This window comes from Maniola hyperantus, chromosome Z (genome assembly GCF_902806685.2).
Source record: "Maniola hyperantus chromosome Z, iAphHyp1.2, whole genome shotgun sequence".
Taxonomy (NCBI): Eukaryota; Metazoa; Arthropoda; class Insecta; order Lepidoptera; family Nymphalidae; genus Maniola; species Maniola hyperantus.
The window spans coordinates 17,180,690-17,202,668 of NC_048564.1; the positions used below are offsets into that span (position 1 = coordinate 17,180,690).

Sequence of the window (21,979 nt, forward strand, 5' to 3'; positions counted from 1 at the left end):
AGGATAAGTAGCCGGACCTAAGTGAGACATTAGTCCAAAATTATATTTCCCTCTAGATTTGTTTTTTATACAGATTTCACAGTTGTCACAAATTTTTTTGATATTATATGTTAAATTTTTTGCTGTATAGAATGGATTAATTTTCCTTTTCATCTGTTGTATCCCAATATGACAGTACATATAATGTATTTTCTGTATAATTTTTTTACTAAATTCCTCAGTTAGTATTATCTTTTCCCTTTTCCCATCCTTACGATAGTATATGTTATCTTTTAATGTTACTTTATATTTATTCTGGTTTATATCTTGATTCCTTTTTTGATCATTTTGTATATCCTCTAGTTGAATCAAGTTTATAATTTTTAAAATTTCATCTTGATTTTCCCATGGGTCTAATACTGCATTTCTGCTTAAGCTATCTGCTTCCACATTGTATTTTCCTGGAGAGTATTCTATCTCAAAGTTGAACTGTGATAGGTAATACGTTAAGTCTCCTAGTTCCTCATCTGTTCTTGCCTTTATGTTCATTTTCTCTAAAGGTTTATGATCAGTGAAAACCTTGAATCTTTTTCCTATAAGCCAGTATTGCCAGTATTTTACTGCTTCCTTTATTGCTAAACATTCTAGATAAATGGCTTTTTTCTTTTTTTGTGTGTCATTTAATTTTCTTGAAAAATATGCACATGGTTTTTCTACTGTGTTGAGGTTGCTTCAAAACAGCAGCGATACCTTGTATACTAGCGTCTGTATATATATGTATCGGGAGATTAGGGTCAAAGATCGCTAAAATAGGTTGCGAACAAAGTAATTTTTTTATTGTCTCAAAAGACTCTTGACATTTTCCTGACCAAATAAATTTTTGTCCTTTTCTTAACAAATTATGTAATGGATCTAATATTATTGATATTTTTGGCACATATTTCCCATAAAAGTTTATCTTCCCTAGAAACTGTCTAACATTTTTCTGGGTTTTCGGAACAGGGAAATTCTTTATAGCAATTAAGTTATCTTTCAGTGGAGTGACTGTATTATTCTTGATAATATGGCCCAAATATTTTACTGAGTCTTGTGCAAAGTTACATTTTGAGAATTTTAATCTAAAGCCTTCTTCTAATATTGCTTCCAGCAAAAGTGATAAGTGCTTGATGTGGTCTGAAAATGTCTCAGAAAATACCAAAATATCATCAATGTAGTTTACAGTGAAATCTGATAGTCTGTGTTTCCGTATAATACTACTCAATATTCTTTGAAAAATTGCAGGTGATGTTTTTAAACCGAATGGTAAGCATGTCCATTGGTAATGCCCATCCTGGGTAACAAATGCTGTTTTTTCCCTGTCTTCGATCTTCAAAGGAATGGACCAGAAGGCTGAATTTATATCTAGTGTTGAGAAGTATTTACACTTTGCAGTCTTTACCATCAAGTCTTCTATAAGTGGAAACGGCTGCGCTTGAGGAACCACAATTTTATTTAATTCACGAAAATCTATACATAGTCTTGATCTTTTCCCTTCTTCTTTTTTATAGGCCAGTGTTACTGGCGCAGCAAAAGGACTGCAGGACTCTTCAATTAGGTTCTCCTGTAATAACTTAGATACTTGCTGTTCAATTTCTTTTTTGTCTTCAATAGTGCACCTATAAGGTCTTTTACTACAGTATTTATCAATTAATAAATCAATATGTGCTTCATAGCCTTTCACAGTGCCTATATCATATTTATCCTTAGCAAAAAGAGGTTTATATTTGCATATTAAATCCTCTATCTCTGCCTGCTTTTGAACATCCAGATGATTGACAGAAATAATGAAACTAGTCTCTTCTACATGTTCATTGAAGTTTATTGTATATTTATCCTTAGTTTTATTCAGGACCTCCACATTTTTAATATAATTTTCCTCAATCTTACTATTTGAAATGTCCGATGGTATTCTTTTGGTTTTTAGGCTTACTTCTTCTTTATTATTATCTATTTTGAGGTTGATTGTACCCTGAGTAATTTCTAACTTCTCATTTTGAATCAGATGAAATTCTTTTATGCAGTCCAGACCAACTAAAAAGTCATAATCAAAGTTTTCTTCATCAATCACAAAAACATTAGCTTTTTTTTCCATTTCAAAAATCTTTATCTTTAATGTTACTATTCCTTTAGTTTTTTTCACGCCATTAATCGTTTTTAAGTTTGCATTTTCAATTGCAATATTATTGTTATTAGGTTTCAAAGATAGTAATCTAGAATTTATTAAAGAAACGTTTGATCCAGAGTCATAAATCCCTGTTATTTCTAAGGAATCATTTAATAACAATTTAATTTTGATTAATGGCGGGATCACTAGTTTTTTGGATTTATTTCGTTTAATTCTGTTTCTAACTCTGAATTATTAACTGTTTTTATCTGATCTCTTTTTTGTTTATCATTATTTTTGTTTTTATACCAACACAAAGATTCGGAGTGATAACGGTTGCCTTTGTTTTCTTTCTCACAAATTCTGCATGGTTTGTAACTTCCATCTCGGTCTTTAATTTTATTTTCTAAACCTTTCATTTTTATTCCCGAATTCTTTTTATTCACTAGATGTTCCAAGCCCCTGATATTATTAAACAAATCCTTAGTCTCCTTTAAGCTAGTTCTATTGATTTTGTCTGCAATACAATTTGGGAGCCCGGTGGCAATTAAATCAATTAACGTGGTATTATCCATTGATTTATTAACTTCTAATAAAAGTTTTTCCTTTTTCAAAGCATATTCCAGTAATGATCCTTGTCTATATTTGAATAGCATTGCGTATCTCACTGGCGACCATCCCCTGTCTGCGTAAGTTTCACAGAAGTTTTCCTTCCACGTTGACCATTCCGAGTTTACTGTACATTTTATGAGTCTTGAACTGTACCAATCGAGGCATGAATCTTCTAAGAATAATCTCAAGGCCTCAATTTTCTTAGTGTCTTCTTCTATACCAACACGAATACATTCTGATTCAAAAATAGCCATCCATTGTGATACATTTGACATCTTATTATTGAATTTCTCTAATACAATTTTTTCTGTCAGCTTTTTTATATTGTCGGACTTCGATGAATTCTTTTTTTCAGCAAAATTCTCTAAGATTCTCGTCAAAGCCTCTTCTGAAATTCCAGAAGTAGAGGGCAGTGTCCGCGTTTCTTGTGTTGATTCCTCTAGCAAATATCCTTTAAACTGCATGTTTCCATCTTCATCTATGTAGGTACCACATATCTCTGGTGTTAGTGTAAACCAAACTTGTCTTCTATCATTTCTCTTTTGTAGTGTGGTTTTTACTTTTTGAAATGTTTGAGTTTTTATCAATGTGTCGTGCAGTTTTGCTGGTTGGAATTCTTCCGGCATTAAGAAGGTACGATTATTATTAGTTATTGATGTTAAGCAGATGACATTTGATTTCGGATCATCCATCGATTTTTTTACAACAAATTCCAATCTTAACTTCTCCATGTTCTTGCAAAAAATAGCTATAGAATTGTTGTTTTATAATGTGTTTATAAACACTCTTGTGAAATAAAAGATCTTGCGTTGCTCTGTAAAGAGAAACAACAATTGAAGCTATTATTTCACTGTTATTAGGTATTGGGGCTGATTCTCTTGTACACAATCTCCAAACTAAACTCAAATGGCACGTCTAAATCTATTGCTATCCTTTTCATAATGTTGCTTGCGGAAAAGGATAGCACTAGATTTAGACCTGTTAATTTAGTTTAGTTTAGAGATAGTGTACAAGAGAATTGGCCCCATTGTTTAAACTTTAAATTCTAATTTTATATTATAATTCGAAATTCACTCGCACAGCTAACGATTTAATAAAATAACAACCTGACAGTTGACACTTGACAGCTCTCTCGGCTGCGCGATTGCGGGAGAATGACAGCTACAATATCACGATCGCAATCATCACCGATTGGTTAACGCTCGCTCACTATTGGCTACAGTGCATTGTTGCAACAAGAATCGCACAAATTCAGCCAATCAGAACAATTGAGATTGTAATAATGATTGATGCAGGTTTTAGACAATCGGCCTACGGGTCAATGCGCGGCAGATTCAAATTATGTGATCATAGACATAGATAAGTGATGACATTGACATAGACAAATAAATGAAGAGAAATAAATGGGCTTCCTAAGGTCATTTATATAGTTTATAGCATTTACTGACTATTCCGTCTATGTGCGTGTTGAAGGATAGTTTTTTATCAATAATAATGCCTAGGTCTCTGATCTCATTTACTTCATCCAGCAAAAGGCCATTAAGTGTATATGAAGTCTGAAGTGGCATACGTTTTTTGGTAACTTTTATATGTAGACATTTCTTAATATTAAGTGGCAGTTTATTTTTAGCAGACCAATCTGAGATAGAATTTAGGTCATTTAGAAGAGCTAGAGAGTCTGATGTAGCTTCAATAGCTTTAAAAATCTTTAAGTCGTCAGCAAATAGTGAATAATTGGATGACTTTACATGGTCACACAAATCGTTTACAAAGACTAGAAACAAAATAGGGCCTAAATGAGATCCCTGCGGAACGCCTGATGGGACCTTAAATGGAGCAGATTCATAACCGCAAACAACAACCTTTTGATGTCTTCCCGACAAATAAGACTTAAACCAGGAAAGTAGATTGCCTTGAATGCCAGCAGTGTGTAGCTTATTTATCAATATGGAGTGGTCAACACGATCAAAAGCTTTACTTACGTCCATATAAACAGCATCCACCTGATGTCCCTTATCTATTTCATAAATAATTTGTGTTGTATATTCAGTCAAGTTAGAAACTGTAGACATTTTATTACGGAAACCATGTTGTTGAGGGACAAGAATGGATTTTAAATGGAATGAAATAAACTGACAGATCAGAGATTCAAAAACCTTACCAAAAATAGATAGTAGGGAAATAGGCCTATAATTTAAAATGACGACGAAAAGAATGACGGGTGTATTCTAAATCTGAACAAATTACTAACTATCTGAGTGTGAAATGACTATCGTAACAACGTACGAGGAGTGTACTTATACGTACTTAAAACATTACCAGATGCAGTAAACGGTTCCAGAGTAATTTAAAAATTAAAACTCTTTATATACAAGCGCCTGTTGAAATCTATTAGCAATTACACAACGACAATAATAACAGCGAAGGAAAACATCGTGAGGAAACCTGAATGCCTGTGCAAGTTCTCCATAGTGTTCTCAAAGGTATAGAGAATTCTGAGCCAACCTCGTACGACGATGGAATACACTACCTACATAATTTTATTCATTTCCACTTGTTCATAGGCCGCCGCTAAAGAGCGCTACAGTCCTTTGAATCGTGCTACAATCTGGTTAGTTCGTGTTCTATAAATTAGTACTACGGTTTGTTATTATTTCTGATTTTTGAAGTAAGGAGAAATTTTAAAATTTTCCCTTACAAATAAATAAAATGAAATATATGTGATAACTATGTCATGATTTATCATAATATGATGATTATCCTTATAAGAACTTGCATGTACTTACTATTACGTAGTACACCATTAATATCGACGTCACCACATAACACCAAAGTGTGGCAAAAATATCTTGCTCAAATGCCATTATATTGTGTAAATCTTTGTAAATCTAGGTTTAAATGCTACTAGCTGCCCCGGCAAACTTCGTACACCATCCAACAGACAACAGTCGATTCTTTTTCAGGAATTTAAAAAAAAAATCTCTCCGTAAGAACCATCCTCGTACTTCAAGGAATACTATAAAAAAAGAATTAGCGAAATCGGTTCAGCTGTTCTCGAGATTTGCCATCAGCATTACGTATAGTAGTACTTCCAACTTCTTTGGCAATCAGCAACACATTCAGCGATTCATTTTTATATAATAGAAAGATATTTCCATTGATACATAGACTCAAGCATAGACTCCATCAGAAGTTGACAGCACGTTGATAGCTGTGGTTGACGTTGACAGTTGATCATAGTCTGTGCTCGAACCACCTCGAAAACCCAGCCCAGTTAAAAATACTATGATACTAAATACCTAGATATCGGAGCAGAATTTAATTAATTTTTTTTTATCTAAAGTATTCCAACTTTTCTCTATAATACCGGAAAATATAATAAAAAGATATTCAAGTGTTATGGTTCGTTTATTAGCTAAAAGTATATAAATTAGTCCCAGTGTAAGAAGGGAAACTCAGGTGCAGTCAAAAAATAATCGGTAATAAAAAAAGGATGCAGTTTTTGTGTCGTGTACGTGGACTGATATAAACAGAAAAGGTAGCAATTTTCCAAATGGAATGACTACCTATAAAATGTAAGTACTCAATTATTAAAGTTCAATAAAAATATTTAGTTCTTTCCTCTAGTTACCATAATAACCTTTTGCCATAGGTCGTTGAACTATTGATTTTGTTGTCCTGGCCCAGGTAGGATAGGATATGGGATCGATAGTTTGCAATTTGCGTACAACTTTAAAAACTTTAGGTTCCTGATTTCTTTAGGAGAAATGGAAAGTAACTATTAAAGTTAAAAGTAAGTAAGTATTAAGTAGAAAGTAAGTATTTCTTTAACTATATTAAATATTAGAAAAGAAGAAAAATTTGTTTGTTTGTAACTGATAAACTCTGAAATTACTGAAACAATTTCAATAATTCTGCCACCATTAGAAAGCCAATTTATCGAGATGTAGCATATGCTATATAAATTACATAATATTATAAGTAGCATAGACAAAGTCACAGGCAAAAGCTAGTGTATAACAAAATTAACATAATCAAGCATTGTTTAAGTGCGACGAAAGCTTTCTTAATAGTAATTAGTTGAGCACATCAAATCTTTGTCCTTCTGTGAGAAGACAGAATCTGTCTGTTCACTTATGATACAAGAGTAACGAGCCAACATTTAGGTTGTTGGCCAACAAGTTGGTCTATATGAAATAGAGAGTTGGTCTACTGAATAAAATAATTGTTTAACAGTGTTGCTATTGTTTGTGAATGGGTAGTCTTAATTCTTGTCAACAGTATTAGAGTCAAATGATTGGATGGACAGCAGGTCATTCATGTTCACAAAGATTAACTAACATCTTAAAAGTAATACCAGATTATTATTATTAGACCTATCAATATATAGTGGAGCCTCTTTAACTAGATCTTCAAGGGAAAGGTTACAAATTTCAAGTTAAGGACTCTTTGACTTCTTTCTTTCTTTCTTCACTCTGGGCTGGTTTCCGCACTTAAACGTTTCCGTCTGTTGTGCGTGCATCGCCCCTCCCCGCCGAAGTCTTCACTCCAGCCATCCAAGCTCGCTCCAGAAGCCAAATAGACCGCCCAGGTTGCCGAGGGCTTCATGGAGTGAGGTCGGGGAACCTAAATGGCGCTCGCGTTGATCTGCTACGCCCGTGCACTCCAAGAGCACCTGCGTCGGTGTTTCATCGACCTCCATGCGGCATGCAGGCCCTGCACAGAGGACTGTCAGTGACACCTATCACGAAAAGGTGTTTGTTTAGTGGGCTATGCCCTGTTATGAGTCCCACCACCTTCCTAAGTTTACCTATGTACAGGCGGAGTAGTATAATCTTTGACTTATCATGTAAGGCAATACGCATTATAATATGTTCTATGATACTTCAAGTTATAGAAGAGGAAATATAAATTTTAGTGATTTGTTTTAATGAAAAAGGATGACCATAAAAATAGCAAACTAATGTTCTATGCTGTGATAGCCTAGTGTTTAGGACGTCTGTCTTCTAATTGCAGGTCTGGGGTTCAATCCCGGGCACGCACCTCTAACTTTTCGAAGTTATGTGCGTTTTAATTAATTAAATATCACTTGCTTTATCGGTGAAGGAAAACGTCGTGAGGAAACCTGCATGCCCGAGAGTTCTCCATAATGTTCTTAAAGGTGTGTGAAGTCTACCAAATTCTCGGTAAGAAAGGCGTTCCGAACCAGTGGTAGATGCATCCGACTATTCGAAAGTACTTGTAAAAGTTTATTCGAATAAAAAAGATTCTTATTTATTTTTTATTTAAATGCGCACATGGCTAGCGTGGTAGACAATGGCCACAACTCACGCTGAGAGGAGACCCATGCTCTGTAGTGAGCCGGTGATGGGTTGATTATGATGATGAATGTAGACAGCATAAGAACTAATAAACGAAACAATGAAATGAACACTTTCAAGGAAGCAAAGAAACATTTGGTATGCAGATGTGTGCAAAAATGTAAACTACTACTTCTGCAGAAGGGAATAATTAATTATTTTGTCTTATAGAAGATTTAGAGTTAATGAGGGTCGGGTTAATGAGGCTCCACTGTAAACATATTTGAGACCCTGGTTCTAAGGCAAGGGAACATTGAGTATTGCAGAAGCAACGGGTAGGGTACCATAAAGATTCGGCTGTTTTGGCAGATTGTAGCTTTAGGTTCCTTGTAAAAATATAATCTTAGCATGTAAAATAAAAAAATAAACCTAGAGGGCGCCATATTGATTTTGTACTATTTTTACATCCTTACTAACACTCACAAGATTGTGACAAATGTATTTGTGCAAGAATCATCAGAATCGGTCCACACGTTTAGTCTATTGTTTTCCACAAATGAGTCAAATTAAAATGAAAATTTGAATCCCCAAAAATTCTAAATGGTCACTTATGTGGAAAAATAGTTCAGGGAATCTAACTATAATTTTAAAAGACCTGTTCAATGATACCATACCTGCCATGCTACATCGATTTTTAAATTTTTTAATTTATTCCATTATGGTGACTAGTATGGGCTCCACAATATTGTTTTTTCATAATTTTAATGTCTTTAGTAGCACTTGAAAGATTGAGTAAAATCCATTGTTGTACGAATCACCAAAATTAGTCCACGCGTTTAGTATTTAGAGCGCCGCGCGCCGGTAATTAACATAAAAACATAATATTATGTATGTATAGACTGAGGAACACATAACACTCTTCGCGTTGTGCAGTTGTGTAAAAAGTTCTGCTCTAACTGCAGCAGCAAAATGCCTAAAATATACACAATGTTAGAGCCTAGAATTGTTTTTACGGTTATGTTCCAATTTTTTTTAAATCTTTAATTAAAAATAGGTAGCAATCGAACGGGCGGGTCACTTAATGTTAAGTGATTACCGTCGCCTATGAACATTTGCAGCACCAGAGGAACCGCCGATGCGTTGCCGGCCTTTCAGGAATTTGTTGGTCCGCCCCTTGAATAACACTATGTTGTAATCTAGTAGGAACAAAAAAACATGATTCATATTGCCTAGTGAGTGCTTTCCACTCGTATTTATGGAAATTTGCATAGTTAAGAATGATAAGTCATGCAAATTACTTACTTTAGCTAGTAAAATTTCGAATTTGTCCATTTCTTGCTTATCCAAGTATTCAACTGTAGCTACTATAATACTTAACTGATTTATTAAAAACCGGGCAAGGGGTCTGCCCCATTGTATAAGATACAATACTGTTTTTTTTTAAATGATAATGTGGCTAATTCCGTTGTACACAATCTCTAAACTAAACTAAAATGACACGTCTAAATCTATTGCTATCCCTTTCATAATGTTGCTTGTGGAAAAGGATAACACTAGATTTAGACCTGTTAATTTAGTTTAGTTTAGAGATTGTGTACAAGAGAATCAGCCCCAATGACGTAATATACTTAATTTTGAGTGGCCATCATTTTGAAATTAGCCATCTTGTTTTTTAATTATTTGATGTTATAGTGGCAATAAAAATACATCATCATCATGATCAACCCATCGCCGCGCCGGCTCACTGCAGAGCATGGGTCTCCTCTCAGAGTGGGAAGGGTTTGGCCATAGTCTACCACGCTGGCTATGTGCGGATTGCTTGACTTCACAAACCTTTGAGAAAATTATGCAGAACTCTCAGGCATGCATGTTTCCTCACGATGTTTTCCTACACTGTTAAAGCAGTGATATTTAATTACTTAAAACGCAAATAACTCCGAAAAGTTAGAGGTGCGTGCCCGGGATCGAACCCCCGACTGCCGATTAGAAGGTGGACGTCCTAACCACTAGGCTATTACAGCTTTTTATGTATTGAGTGTATACTCATACATAAAAACACACTCGGTGAAAATTTCAAGTCTTTATCTTATTACGGTTCATAAAATACAGCCCGCTGAATGTGGTGGTGGCTTTCTACTAGTGAAATCGTTTTCTAAATCGGTTCAGTAGTTCCAGAGATTACTTCTTACAAACAAACTTGCAAACTTTACCTCTTTATAATATTAGTATAGATTACGGAATACTGTTCTAGAAAAACTCGAGTCTGAGTTTTTACGTAAATTGACATCACTACAATACTTTGTTGCAGAATCTAATATGGAAGAGATTGGATAGCTGACATCCTGAAACCCCAATCGTCATGTACTCTCCCAAGGTGGACACCACCATCGACCTAGACGCAGAGCCGCCGCCTCCGCAGAGTAAACTAGAACAATGGATGAGTAGCAATGACGACAAGGCACTTCAATTAGAACAGTTTATTTCACATAGGAAAATTATAAGGGTGAGTTTATTTTTATTTTTCTAAGACTAGGCTTCAATCAGGCTTGCTGGCAAGTGATGCTGCAGCCTAAGATGGAGCGCGCTTGCCTAGAAGATGCCTATTCACTCTTGACTTGAAGATACTCTTATTAAGTTAAAGATCCGAATTTCTTGCTGGTTCTTCTCGGTAGGAAAAGCATTCCGAACCCTGTAGATGCAGATGCAGCTGACGATTCAAAAATACTTGTAAAAATATTTTAATTGAATAACTTTTTTTTTAAATAGAGGAGAAAACTGATGCCGGAAGTTAATCTGATGTTCTATATCCTAGAGTTTCGAATAAGAAACGAGGAGACAGATCGCTTCGTACGTAGATTTTCGACTACGTGTGTGTGCAATGCCTTGCGGTACGTAGAAAGGTGAAGGAGGAACCTTACTTCTACCTTACCTATGGTGAAAAACATCAAATAAATACTGTTCCTCTCCGAAGTTTGCAAAAGCGAAAATCACAATAATTGTATAGAGAAGAGATTATGTAAACTTAAAAGAAAAATAAAATCAAACTAGCACAGTTTTAAAAAATCTATATCAGTATGCTTATTATAAATGCGAAAGTGTGTTTGTTTGTTGGTATATTGGTTTTTTGGATTGTTGGTTTGTCCTTCAATCACCTCGCAACGGAGCAACGGATCGACTTGATTTTTTGCATGGGTATAGTTAAAGGCCTGGAGAGTGACGTGGGCTACTAGTGGTTAGGACGTCCGTCTTCTAATCGGAGGTCGGGGGTTCGATCCCGGGCACGCACTTCTAACTTTTCGGAATTATGAGCGTTTTTAAGTAATTAAATATTAGTTTCTTTAAGGCGAGTCACCGAGGCTAAGCGGAAAAAACTGGTTTGCTAAATCAAATGTTTTAGGTATTTACTATTAAATAATGGCCTTGCTAAAAATATACAATATACCTAAAGACATTGTCTAAAGAATGTGCTACTTTGGTACACAATAGGAAGTACTTCACTCGATCAAATAAAATCTTGAAATAAGCCGAAATAAAAGTCTAAAACGAATTATTTAATATTTAAATTTCTGACTTGGCAAATAATTTTTGATATAGAAATATAGAGAACCTGCTAAATTTTGGTTTTCAACAGGACTTCTATAATTTATTAAATTCAAATTTAACATTTGAAACGCAGAATTTGAACGTTGTCAAGCGGTTTACTTCAAAGCCGCGCTGCCCGCCTCGGTGACTCGCCTTAACGGTGAGGGAAAACACCGTGAGAAAACCTGCATTCCTGAGAGTTCTCCATAATGTTCTCAAAGATGTGTGAAGTCTACCAATCCGCACATGGCCAGTGTGGTCCGTTTCAAAAGGTTGTCGACCCTTGCACTTCGCACTAACGAGGCAGTCAGCATAATACAAGACAATAATATGCATATTACATACAGGGTGTAACCATCAGAACGCTAGCAAAAACTTAGCGTTATTGTTAAGCGCTGTGGTCTTATTAGTGGGAGTTCCCGGGTTCGATTCCTGGCAGGGATTTGAAATGTCACAATTTCTAAATTTCTGGTCTGGTGAGAGGCTTCGGCCGTGGCTAGTTACCACCCTACTCGCAAAGCCGTGCCGTCATGCGATTTAGCGTTCCGGTACGATGCCGTCTAGAAACCACAGGGGAATGGGTGTAATAAAAACTGCCATACCCCTTCCAGGTTAGCTCGCTTCCATCTTAGACTGCATCATCACTTATCACCAGGTGAGATTGCAGTCAAAGGCTAACTTGTGTTTGAATAATTAAAAAAAAACCATTTGCCTCATTTGGTAGTTTATAGTGATTTAGTATTTTTCATACCCGCAATGTATAGCGTGCAAAACTCGGCTCAATGCCCCACCTACGAAGAGGCATTGACTCCGAGTAGCCTACTCACGCAACGTTCGTTGATCTCTATTGTTAGTCAGATATTTTATTTGCAATATACCGTGAACTTATACAAAATTATAGGATGTTTTTATATATTTTAATGTAGATAACGGGTACATACCACGATTAATTTGTCGATATTTCAATCCAATTGCACGGGTCGTCGTCACAACGGGACTGCAGTGTGGCGAGAGATGAAGTTCGACCTGTCAAGGGCAATAGCGAACTACCCTCTTTCTCGCACTTCATCTCTCGCAGCACCGCAGTTCTGTCGTGACCACGACCCGTGCAATTGGGTTCAAATATCGACAAATAAAAAACGCCAAATGAATCGTGGTATTTCATGTACCCGTTATCTACATTAAAATATTTATTATGTCATTAAACCGCGGAATAAGCTTAAAATCTTTGATTTTTTATATTTTTTTCGCGTTTCTTTTGTGGTATCATATCAGTAATCATCAGTATTCAGTATTCTTTTTTGCCAGCGTTCTGGTTACACCCTGTATAACGTATTTAGTAATATCTGAATGGCGGTAATATGATAGCTGCACACTATCCTTTTACAATATCGTGAATAAATGTTGCACATGGAGCAGAAAAAAAAACCGGCCAAGTGCGAGTCAGGCTCGCGCAACGAGGGTTCCGTACTGCAGTTGTATTTCCTCGACATTTTGCACGATAATTCAAAAACTATGATACATAAAAATAAATAAAAATCTGTTTTAGAATGCACAGAAAAATACCTTTCATATGCTACCCCACTTGATATAGTTATCTTATTTCGGAAATTGAAAATACTAACTTTTAGTTCATGACCACAATTTAATTTTTTTGTGTGATGTAACTGCAAATTCACAATTTTCAGATTTTTTCCCTAATGTCTGCTATAAGACCTACCTACCTGCCAAATTTCATTATTCAAATCATGACAGATATACATACAGACAGACAGACAAAAAAGTGATCCTATAAGGGCGGAACCCTTTCCTTTTGAGGTACCGAACCCTAAAAATAGTTTAATAATATGAACTATGAATCGAAGTTTAACTGAGTTGCAATTTGTTCTTGGCCAGTAATAAAATAATATGATGTGCTCGGCGGCCACATTCGCGCGGAGGATCACGCAGTTTACGTACATACATTTGATTGTGTTGTGATACAATGGACAGAATAACCGACAAACTGTGTGGCCTTTTAGCAGTGCGTATATCCTTCCATTTTACTAGTATTCTCTAGGCAAGCATGCTCTGAACCTAGAACTCATCATTGCTTTTTATTAAGCACTAGCATATGCTCGCAACTTCGTCCGCGTGGACTACACAAATTTCAAACCCCTATTTCACCCCCGTAGGGGATGAATTTTCAAAAATCCTTTCTTAGCGGATGCCTACGTCAAAATAGCTAGCTAGTGCATGCCAAATTTCAGCCCGATCCGTCCAGTAGTTTGAGCTGTGCGTTGATAGATGAGTCAGTCAGTCAGTCACCCACCTTGTCGTTTTATATATTTTGTATTTGTCGTCAAGCGCAAGCCTATAAAAAATCTTTCATTAAAAATGTTACCTCCAATACCATAGTATATATGCATGTATGTATTATGTGTGTACATTGTATTTATGTAGCAACTAAATTTCTAAGCCGGTTTTGATTTTCTATTATGATCTGGGTTACATGGGCTACATTTTATATGGACAAAATCAATAATAAGCAGATGTGATACAGAATGGGGTGTCAAATGAAAGAGAAGAAAATTTTGCGTTCACGAACATAATCATACTTAAATGTACTTAGTATAATATCATAATATATCAAGCAACAGAAAAATAATTTCACAATTTTTCAAAAGTTTTTTTTTAATTATGAAGAGTATAAGTCCCGTAAATTGCTATTGCGCTGGAACCATGTCTCATTAACATCAAAATGACGTCATTTGACGTATATTTAAGTAAAAATATACTATCAGCTCGAAACTTCAGTCTCGTACTGACGTCACTAAAATGGCGCGCGCATTAGCAATTTGCGGGTTTTCAGTCATGAACTTGATCTTGTTGGTTGCAGCGATGGAACCAGCTGTCCCGCTTGCAGAGGTCGCTGGTGTACGGCGGCGCCGCCATCCTCGCCACGATGTTCGTGCTGCTGTACACCTCGAGGATAGCCGTCCCCGCCGAGAGAGTTAGGAGAAAAGTGGACCACGTGAGTTTGTTCTTCAAGATGTTACATCTTATAAGAAACTATACTATACCTATAGCCTGCACAAATTTCAAACCCCTATTTCATCCTTTCCTTTCTTAGCGGATGCCTACGTCATAATAGCTATCTGCATGTCAAATTTCAGCCCGTTCCGTCCAGTAGTTTGAGCTGTACGTTAATAGATCTGTCAGTCAGGCAGTCAGTCACCTTTTCCTTTTATATATTTAGACTAGATGATGCCCGTGACTATGTCTTTGATTTTTCGGGATCAAAAGTAACCTATGTCCTTCCCGGGATGCAAAGCTATCTTTGTACCAAATTTCATCGAAATCGGTTAAACGCATGAGCCGTGAAAAGCTGACAGACAGACAGACTCACTTTTGCATTTATAATGTTAGTATGAACTCAAATGAAGTTTGAGGTAACACTTTTTCACACATTTACGGGTTTCGGAGTTTTTTAGGGTTCCGTACCTCAAAAGGAAAAACGGAACCCTTATAGGATCACTTTGGTGTTTGTCTGTCTGTCAAGAAACCTACAGGGTACTTCCCGTTGACCTAGAATCATGAAATTTGGCAGGTAGGTAGATCTTATAGCTGACATTTGGGAAAAAATCTGAAAACCGTGAATTTAGGGTTAGATCACACAAAAAAATTAAAATGTGGTCATGAACTAATAATTAGTATTTTCAACTTTCGAAGTGAGTGACTATATCAAGTGGGGTATCATATGAAAGGTCTTCACCTGTACATTCTAAAACAGATTTTTATTTATTTTTATGCATCATAGTTTTTGAATTATCGTGCAAAATGTCGAAAAAATACGACTGTAGTACGGCGAACCCGCATTGCGCGAGCCTGACTCGCACTTGGCCGGTTTTTTTTACATATGCTACAAGACATCCCATTATACCCTTTACTATTGTTTCCCGGTCAACGAGAAGAGTTCTATAAAAAGTTTGAAAAGTTTGAAAGTAGTTTCGATAACTACAAAGTGTCGCTACTAGATGGCATTAAACAGTCGCTTCAGTACTGAGAGAACATACGTATCACAAATTTCGTCACTGGCGGTAAGCGAAACCGTGACCGAGTTGGTCAAGGCATCGGGCGCGAACCCAGAAGATGCAGGTTCGATTCCTGCCGGTTACGCAATTTTTGATATGTATTTAAAATGATTTAGTAATTTCCTTGAAGTGTAGGTAAAACACTAAAAAATTATTTAAAAAAAATAGAGTTCTATAAGTTTTGATTTTTTTTTAGAGCCTCAATAGCTCAACCGGTATAGGAGTGGACTGAAAACCGAAAGGTCGACGGTTCAAATCCCGCCCGTTGCACTATTGTCGTACCTACTCCTAGCACAAGCTTGACGCTTAATTGGAGAGGAAAGGGGAATATTAGTCATTAAATATGGCTAATATTCTTTAAAAAAAAAATGATTCTCTTGACGGATCTTGACAGGAAGTGATCCTATAAGGGTTCCTTTTTTCTATCAAGATACACGCGGAACCCTAAGTCAAAGACAAATCATTTATTCAAATTGGGTACCGCTGTAAACTTTTTAATTATAAAATTAAATTTAAATCTACGAGGGTTCCAAACGCGCCCAGGTCTAAGAAGAGCCCACAAAAAACTCAACTGGGTATTCTAAAAATCGTGAAATAGCTGTATTTAAACCACTATACAATCTGAATCATTCAACTATTGGTTCATTCAACTGTAACGTGAGCTGGCATATTATGTAATCCGAACATCCTATTTGTCATACAATGTTTTATTATTGGTAGTCTAATTATAATCGACTTTATGTGTGAAATGATAAGTTTCATTATTGCATGTATTTAGAACGTGTAATTAAAACCCCGATTGAGATAAGCTACTAGTTTCCGTAAGTCCCTGAATACAATATTATCGCGAGTCTAGTGTTAGTTTACTGTTCAGAATAGATAAGGGGGTTTCTGTAGTGTTTGAATTGTTAACAGTGAACTTTTTACTCAACATGTTATTATAAAGTATGTATGTATATGATAATAGGATCGTTGAGGACGTAGGATTGTGCGACTTACAAACTTGAAAAAGAGACAGCTTTATGTCTCAGTTTCGTTGCTACTCTAAAGGCAGGTTGAGATCTATAAAGCGTAGAAGCTATATGCGTTTTAAGCCATTAAAATATCGTGAGGAAACCTGCATGCCTGATAGTTCTCCATAATGTTCTCAAAGGTGGATGAAGTCTGTCAATCCGCACTGAGCCATGCGTGGTGTCATGGTGGACCTTGGCTTAAATCATTCTCATTCTGAGAGATCTGTGCTCAGTAGTGCGCCGGCAATGGGTTAATCTTTTCAATTCGGACGTCTGATGGATTTGGCTACCATTACGGACTATATAGTATGACTAGCGACCCGCCCCGGCTTCGCACAGGTAGCTTGGTGCAATTTTTGTAGGGATTTCTAATTTTTTGAAAATAAAATATATGCCTATGTCTCTCAGGAATAAAGTAGCTTTCTACTGGTGAAAGAATTTTCAAAATCGGTTCAGTAGTTCTAGAGATTACTCCCTACAAACAAACTTACAAAATTTTCCTTTTTATTATATTAAGTATAGATAGGTACCTATCTGGCAGGAAATAATATTGCACATCGGACTTTGGAAAGAGATAACGGTTTTGCAGAGCGTCGCCTCGGTCGTTGAGACTGAAGAAACTCTGTTACATAGGTATGTGTGACAGAGACGTCGATGCTCTACGAAGCCTAAAGGTTTTTCTAATGTCCGGTGTACAATATTTCCTACCGAGTATAGTTTGTGATCAATATCGATAGTTTTCTTTTTGCAGGCTCCACTGAACAACTCGTCTCTAGTCATTGAGCCGGCGGCCATAGATGCGGCTCAAGTCAAAAAAGCAATAATGGAAAGTGAGACCATTGAAAGGCCCATATTTACAGGTGACCATTTTAAAACTATTTTATACTAGCTGATGCCCGCGGCTTCGCCCGTGCGGATTGAGGTTTTAAAAAATCCCGTGGGAACTCTGCTTTTCCAGGATATAAACTTGCCTATGCCAATTTCCAGGATGCAAGTTACCTCAGTTCCAAATTTCATATGAATTGGATATAAACGAATGTGCCTTTAAGAATCCCGTGGGAACTCTTTGATTTTCCGGGATAAAAGTAGCCTATGCCCTTCCCCGGGAGTAATTTATTACGGAATATACCTTAAATATGGCATACGTTTGGACATTAAGCCAATCTCAAAACATGTTGTTTAATTAAAAATCGGACTGCAGGTCCGAGCAATGCGCGTCAGTTTGCAGTGGTGGAATCCTTCAAGCACGCGTGGAGGGGATACAAGGCCCACGCGTGGGGCCACGACAACCTCAAGCCGGTGTCCGGCGCGCCCCACGACTGGTTCTCGCTGGGCCTCACCATCGTCGACGGGCTGGACACCGCCTATATCATGGGACTCATGGAAGGTAATACGGAACACCTCGTACAGTACCACAGTAGCCGGCAACAAATATTGTGCATCGACCTTTAGAGCATCGTCTCTGTCACTCATACCTATGTGACGTTTTGTCAGTCTCAACGACTGAGACAACGGTCTATGAAACCGCTATCTCTTTCAGGTCGATGTACAATATTTCTTGCCGGCTACTGTACCACTTTGATAAGTCGCATCGGCAAAATTCGTATGCAACCTAACCGCGCCGTGCCGCCTAAAACCGAATATCATTATCATCATAATTAACCCATCGCCGGCCCACTACTGAGCACAGATTTCCTCTCGAATGAGAAGACTGTAGGCTATAGTCTGCCACGCTGGCCCAATGGCAGACTTCACACGCCTTTGAGAACACTATGGGAAAACTCTCAGGCAAGCAGGTTTCCTCACTATGTTTTCCTCCCCAGATAAAGTAAGTGATATTTAATCGCTTAAAACGAATGACCCTGAAAGTTACGAGTTGCGGGATCGAACCCCGACCTGCCGCATAGGAGGCGGACGTCTTAACCATTAGGAGAAGAAAGTTACGAGTTGCGGGATCGAACCCCGACCTGCCGCATAGGAGGCGGACGTCTTAACCATTAGGAGAAGAAAGTTACGAGTTGCGGGATCGAACCCCGACCTGCCGCATAGGAGGCGGACGTCTTAACCATTAGGAGAAGAAAGTTACGAGTTGCGGGATCGAACCCCGACCTGCCGCATAGGAGGCGGACGTCTTAACCATTAGGAGAAGAAAGTTACGAGTTGCGGGATCGAACCCCGACCTGCCGCATAGGAGGCGGACGTCTTAACCATTAGGAGAAAACCCAGTTTTATTCGATTTATATAAAACCGATTTCAATAAAGTTTCGTATTAACGTTCAACGTTTAATACACTAACACTCTTATTAATAAACATAGACTAGAGCGGTATTAACTTTATTCCAAGTTGTAAGTCTGCAGTAGCTACATTTCTTATTAATAAACATAGAGTAAGGAGGAAGTAAAATAATGCGACTCTACCCTCGGTGTAAAATTTACTCCTCGGTGCCACATGGTTTAACGGCTGACTAAGCATAATCTACGCACTAAGTATGCATATTTTGACCATCAGCCATAGCGTTTATGTTTGTTGTGTATCATAATAATCAATAAAATGATTTTTGATTAATGATATTTGTGTTTTCATATCATAAGTTTGTAACGCAAATTAGAAATGTACTTACCTACAAGATCAATTCAGATTATTTCATTGATAATATAAAGTGAAACTGAAGCGTTTTCTGAGTAATTAATTGCTATCAATACTTCCAAATTCCCAAACAAAAATGGCGGTGCAAGTTATCAGCTGTGAAGTCAATGTCAACAAAAAATACTGTCACAGTTATAGGTCCGCTGGTCTATATCGTCTGTCACTGTCACACACAGCATTCAGTTCGTTCGCTGACTCTCTCTTTTACTTTTTAATAAAGGGGCTGCCACACGTGCACGCTGTCATTCTGAAGTAAGGCTGGCATTGTTAAATCGGGCTTGCTACATGTTTATTAATAAGATTGTTAAAACGAAGCTAATACTACGTTGGTCCGGGAAGTAACTAGTCCAAGTGTAGCTTAGGATAATGCTTGAAGTAAGCATTTTTTATTAATAAGGGTGTAAGGGATTACGGTTTAATTTTATGGTAACAGAGCACATAGAATTTTGAATACAAATATTTATAAAAAGCGTGCAATAAATTTGCGCTCGGACAGCTCAGATTTTTCCATACATTTCGCCTTTGTGATCCCATTTCGCCTTAAGATGCTGCGCAAACCGCAGTCGAGGGGTTTCAAACGTTTAAATTGGTGGTTTCAGAATTCGAAGAAGGCAGACAGTGGGTCAACAGCGAGCTGGTGTTCACAAAGAACAAAGACGTCAACTTGTTCGAGGTGACGATCCGTGTGCTGGGGGCTCTGTTGACGAACCATCACTTCACACAAGACCCCATGTTCCTTGACAAAGCTGTAAGTTTATTTTATTGGAAAACGTCGTACCCAAGCGATGCCAACGGGACCACCTCCCTAGTGCAGTGGTAAGCACTGTGGTCTTATTAGTGGGAGGTCTCGGGTTCGATTCCTGGAATTTTATCATTTCTAAATTTATGATCTGGTCTGGTGGGAGGCTTCGGCTGTGGCTATTTACCACCCTACCGGCAAAGCCGTGCCGCCAAGTTTTCAAGTAAGGTGAAAAAACAATACGCGGCTGAAAATAATGTACATCGACCTTTAGAAGGAGATAGCGGATTTGTATAGCATTGTCTCTGTCGTTGAGATATGAATGAAAATGTCATATAGGTATGAGTGACAGAGACAACGCTCTACAAAGCCGAAATGTCACTCTAAAGGCTGATGTATATTGCTTTCTGCCGCGTACTGTACCGGGTATCGATTTCGATATATTTTGGCGCGGTATGGAACCCTAAAAACATACAAATGTAACATTTTCATCTGTGCTACCTCTCCCAATGATTGTACCCCAGTTTGACTTATCTTTATATAAAAATGCTTACAGAAAGACCTAGGCGAGCGTCTGATGGCGGCATTTTCATCTCCGTCCGGTATACCCTACTCGGACGTGAACCTGGGTACCCGCACCGCGCACGCCCCCGAGTGGTCCCACTACAGCACCACGGCAGAGGTCACCACTGTGCAGCTGGAGTTCCGAGAACTCTCCCGAGCCACCAACAACCCTGTCTTTGAGGTTAGACGCAGAACAAAATAAACCTTAGTAGTCTCATCTCGTCGTAACGTTAGCGTTAAATTAAAATCAACCTTAATGTCCTCGTAATAAATCTCAAGTTCATTCATCCATTCCTTGCGAAATTAAAATCGGTTGCATTGAATTTTTGACTGTAAATTAAGGTTGTTTCGGTTCATTTTCCTCTAACGTTATTGTGTTTCGACGGCAATTATGCCTGACTTACTGATATTATTTAGAATTATGAGGTTGCGAATTTTTATGTATTTTATAATGATTGCGAATGATTTTTTAAATACTCTATATTTAAAACTGGCATCTTAACATAGAGGAATAAATACAGTCTAACTTTAAATATTGTATTTGATCAGAATTGTTTTGTAAAGGCAGCAAGTTCGATGCTGTAGACACTTACAGGCGTGTCTATAGAGCGTACTGTGAACAAGCCTACAGGGTACTTCCTGTTGACCTATACTTATGACATTTGGCAGGTAGGCACACGTAAGGGGAAAATGAATTTGTGGTGACATCACAAAAAAAATTAAAATGTGTTCATAAACAAACATAAATATATTTTCAACATTCAAAGTAAGATTAATATACCAAGTTAGGTATCATATTTAAAAGGGATTTGCCTGTAGATTCTACAACAGATTTTATTTATTTTTATGCATAGTTTTTGATTTATCATGCAAAATGTCGATGCACGAGCCTGACTTGTCCTTGGCCGGTTTTTCTATTTACAACCCATCAGCCCACTTATTCGCTAACTCACACTGAGTAAACTCTGAACGATAGCCACCGAGCTCATTTGACATTTGTTTTTAATCCATTAAATATTTACTACGAAAAATTATTTTAATATCACTCAGTGAAGCAGCAATGTAAAACCGACCAATGTCAAATAAGCTGGGTGGCCATCATTTAGTATTAGACACTGAGACAAATCACCCCGCTTGCTTGAAGTGTGACTTCTGGGTTTCAGCTCTCCTTGCTAAAGTTTTGGTATTACTAAGTTATTAATTAATTATTTATTAATATTTAATTTTGTTTTATGCGGCGGCGCGATTTAGCCATATCTGTGCGGCTGAGCGAGTAGAGTGATTTTTGTAAAATTTTTGTATACTAATCGATATTGTTAAGAATAAA

At 37.2% G+C, this 21,979-nt stretch overlaps 2 protein-coding genes across 2 annotated transcripts in view; one reads left to right on the forward strand and one right to left on the reverse strand.

Annotated features, from left to right (window-relative positions):
- Positions 1–1,657: 1,657 nt before the first annotated feature.
- Positions 1,658–3,581, reverse strand: LOC138404495 (uncharacterized). The gene has a single exon (XM_069508621.1). The coding sequence runs from the start codon at positions 3,463–3,465 to the stop codon at positions 2,329–2,331; it is 1,137 nt and encodes a 378-aa protein (XP_069364722.1). The 5' UTR covers positions 3,466–3,581; the 3' UTR covers positions 1,658–2,328.
- Positions 3,582–5,996: 2,415 nt separating this feature from the next.
- LOC117995288 (endoplasmic reticulum mannosyl-oligosaccharide 1,2-alpha-mannosidase-like) overlaps positions 5,997–21,979 on the forward strand; it is a 44,786-nt gene continuing 28,803 nt past the window's right edge. Inside the window, exons 1-7 of the mRNA XM_034983276.2 lie at positions 5,997–6,309; positions 10,343–10,537; positions 14,495–14,629; positions 17,454–17,562; positions 17,904–18,089; positions 19,949–20,097; positions 20,645–20,833. Coding sequence (XP_034839167.1) covers positions 10,394–10,537; positions 14,495–14,629; positions 17,454–17,562; positions 17,904–18,089; positions 19,949–20,097; positions 20,645–20,833 — 912 coding nt within the window. The 5' untranslated portion in view covers positions 5,997–6,309; positions 10,343–10,393. The remainder of the gene's footprint in view (positions 6,310–10,342; positions 10,538–14,494; positions 14,630–17,453; positions 17,563–17,903; positions 18,090–19,948; positions 20,098–20,644; positions 20,834–21,979) is intronic.

Excerpts from the sequence above, each read along its gene's own strand:
- LOC138404495 (XM_069508621.1), bottom strand. The coding sequence starts at position 3,465 with ATGGAGAAGTTAAGATTGGAATTTGTTGTAAAAAAATCGATGGATGAT.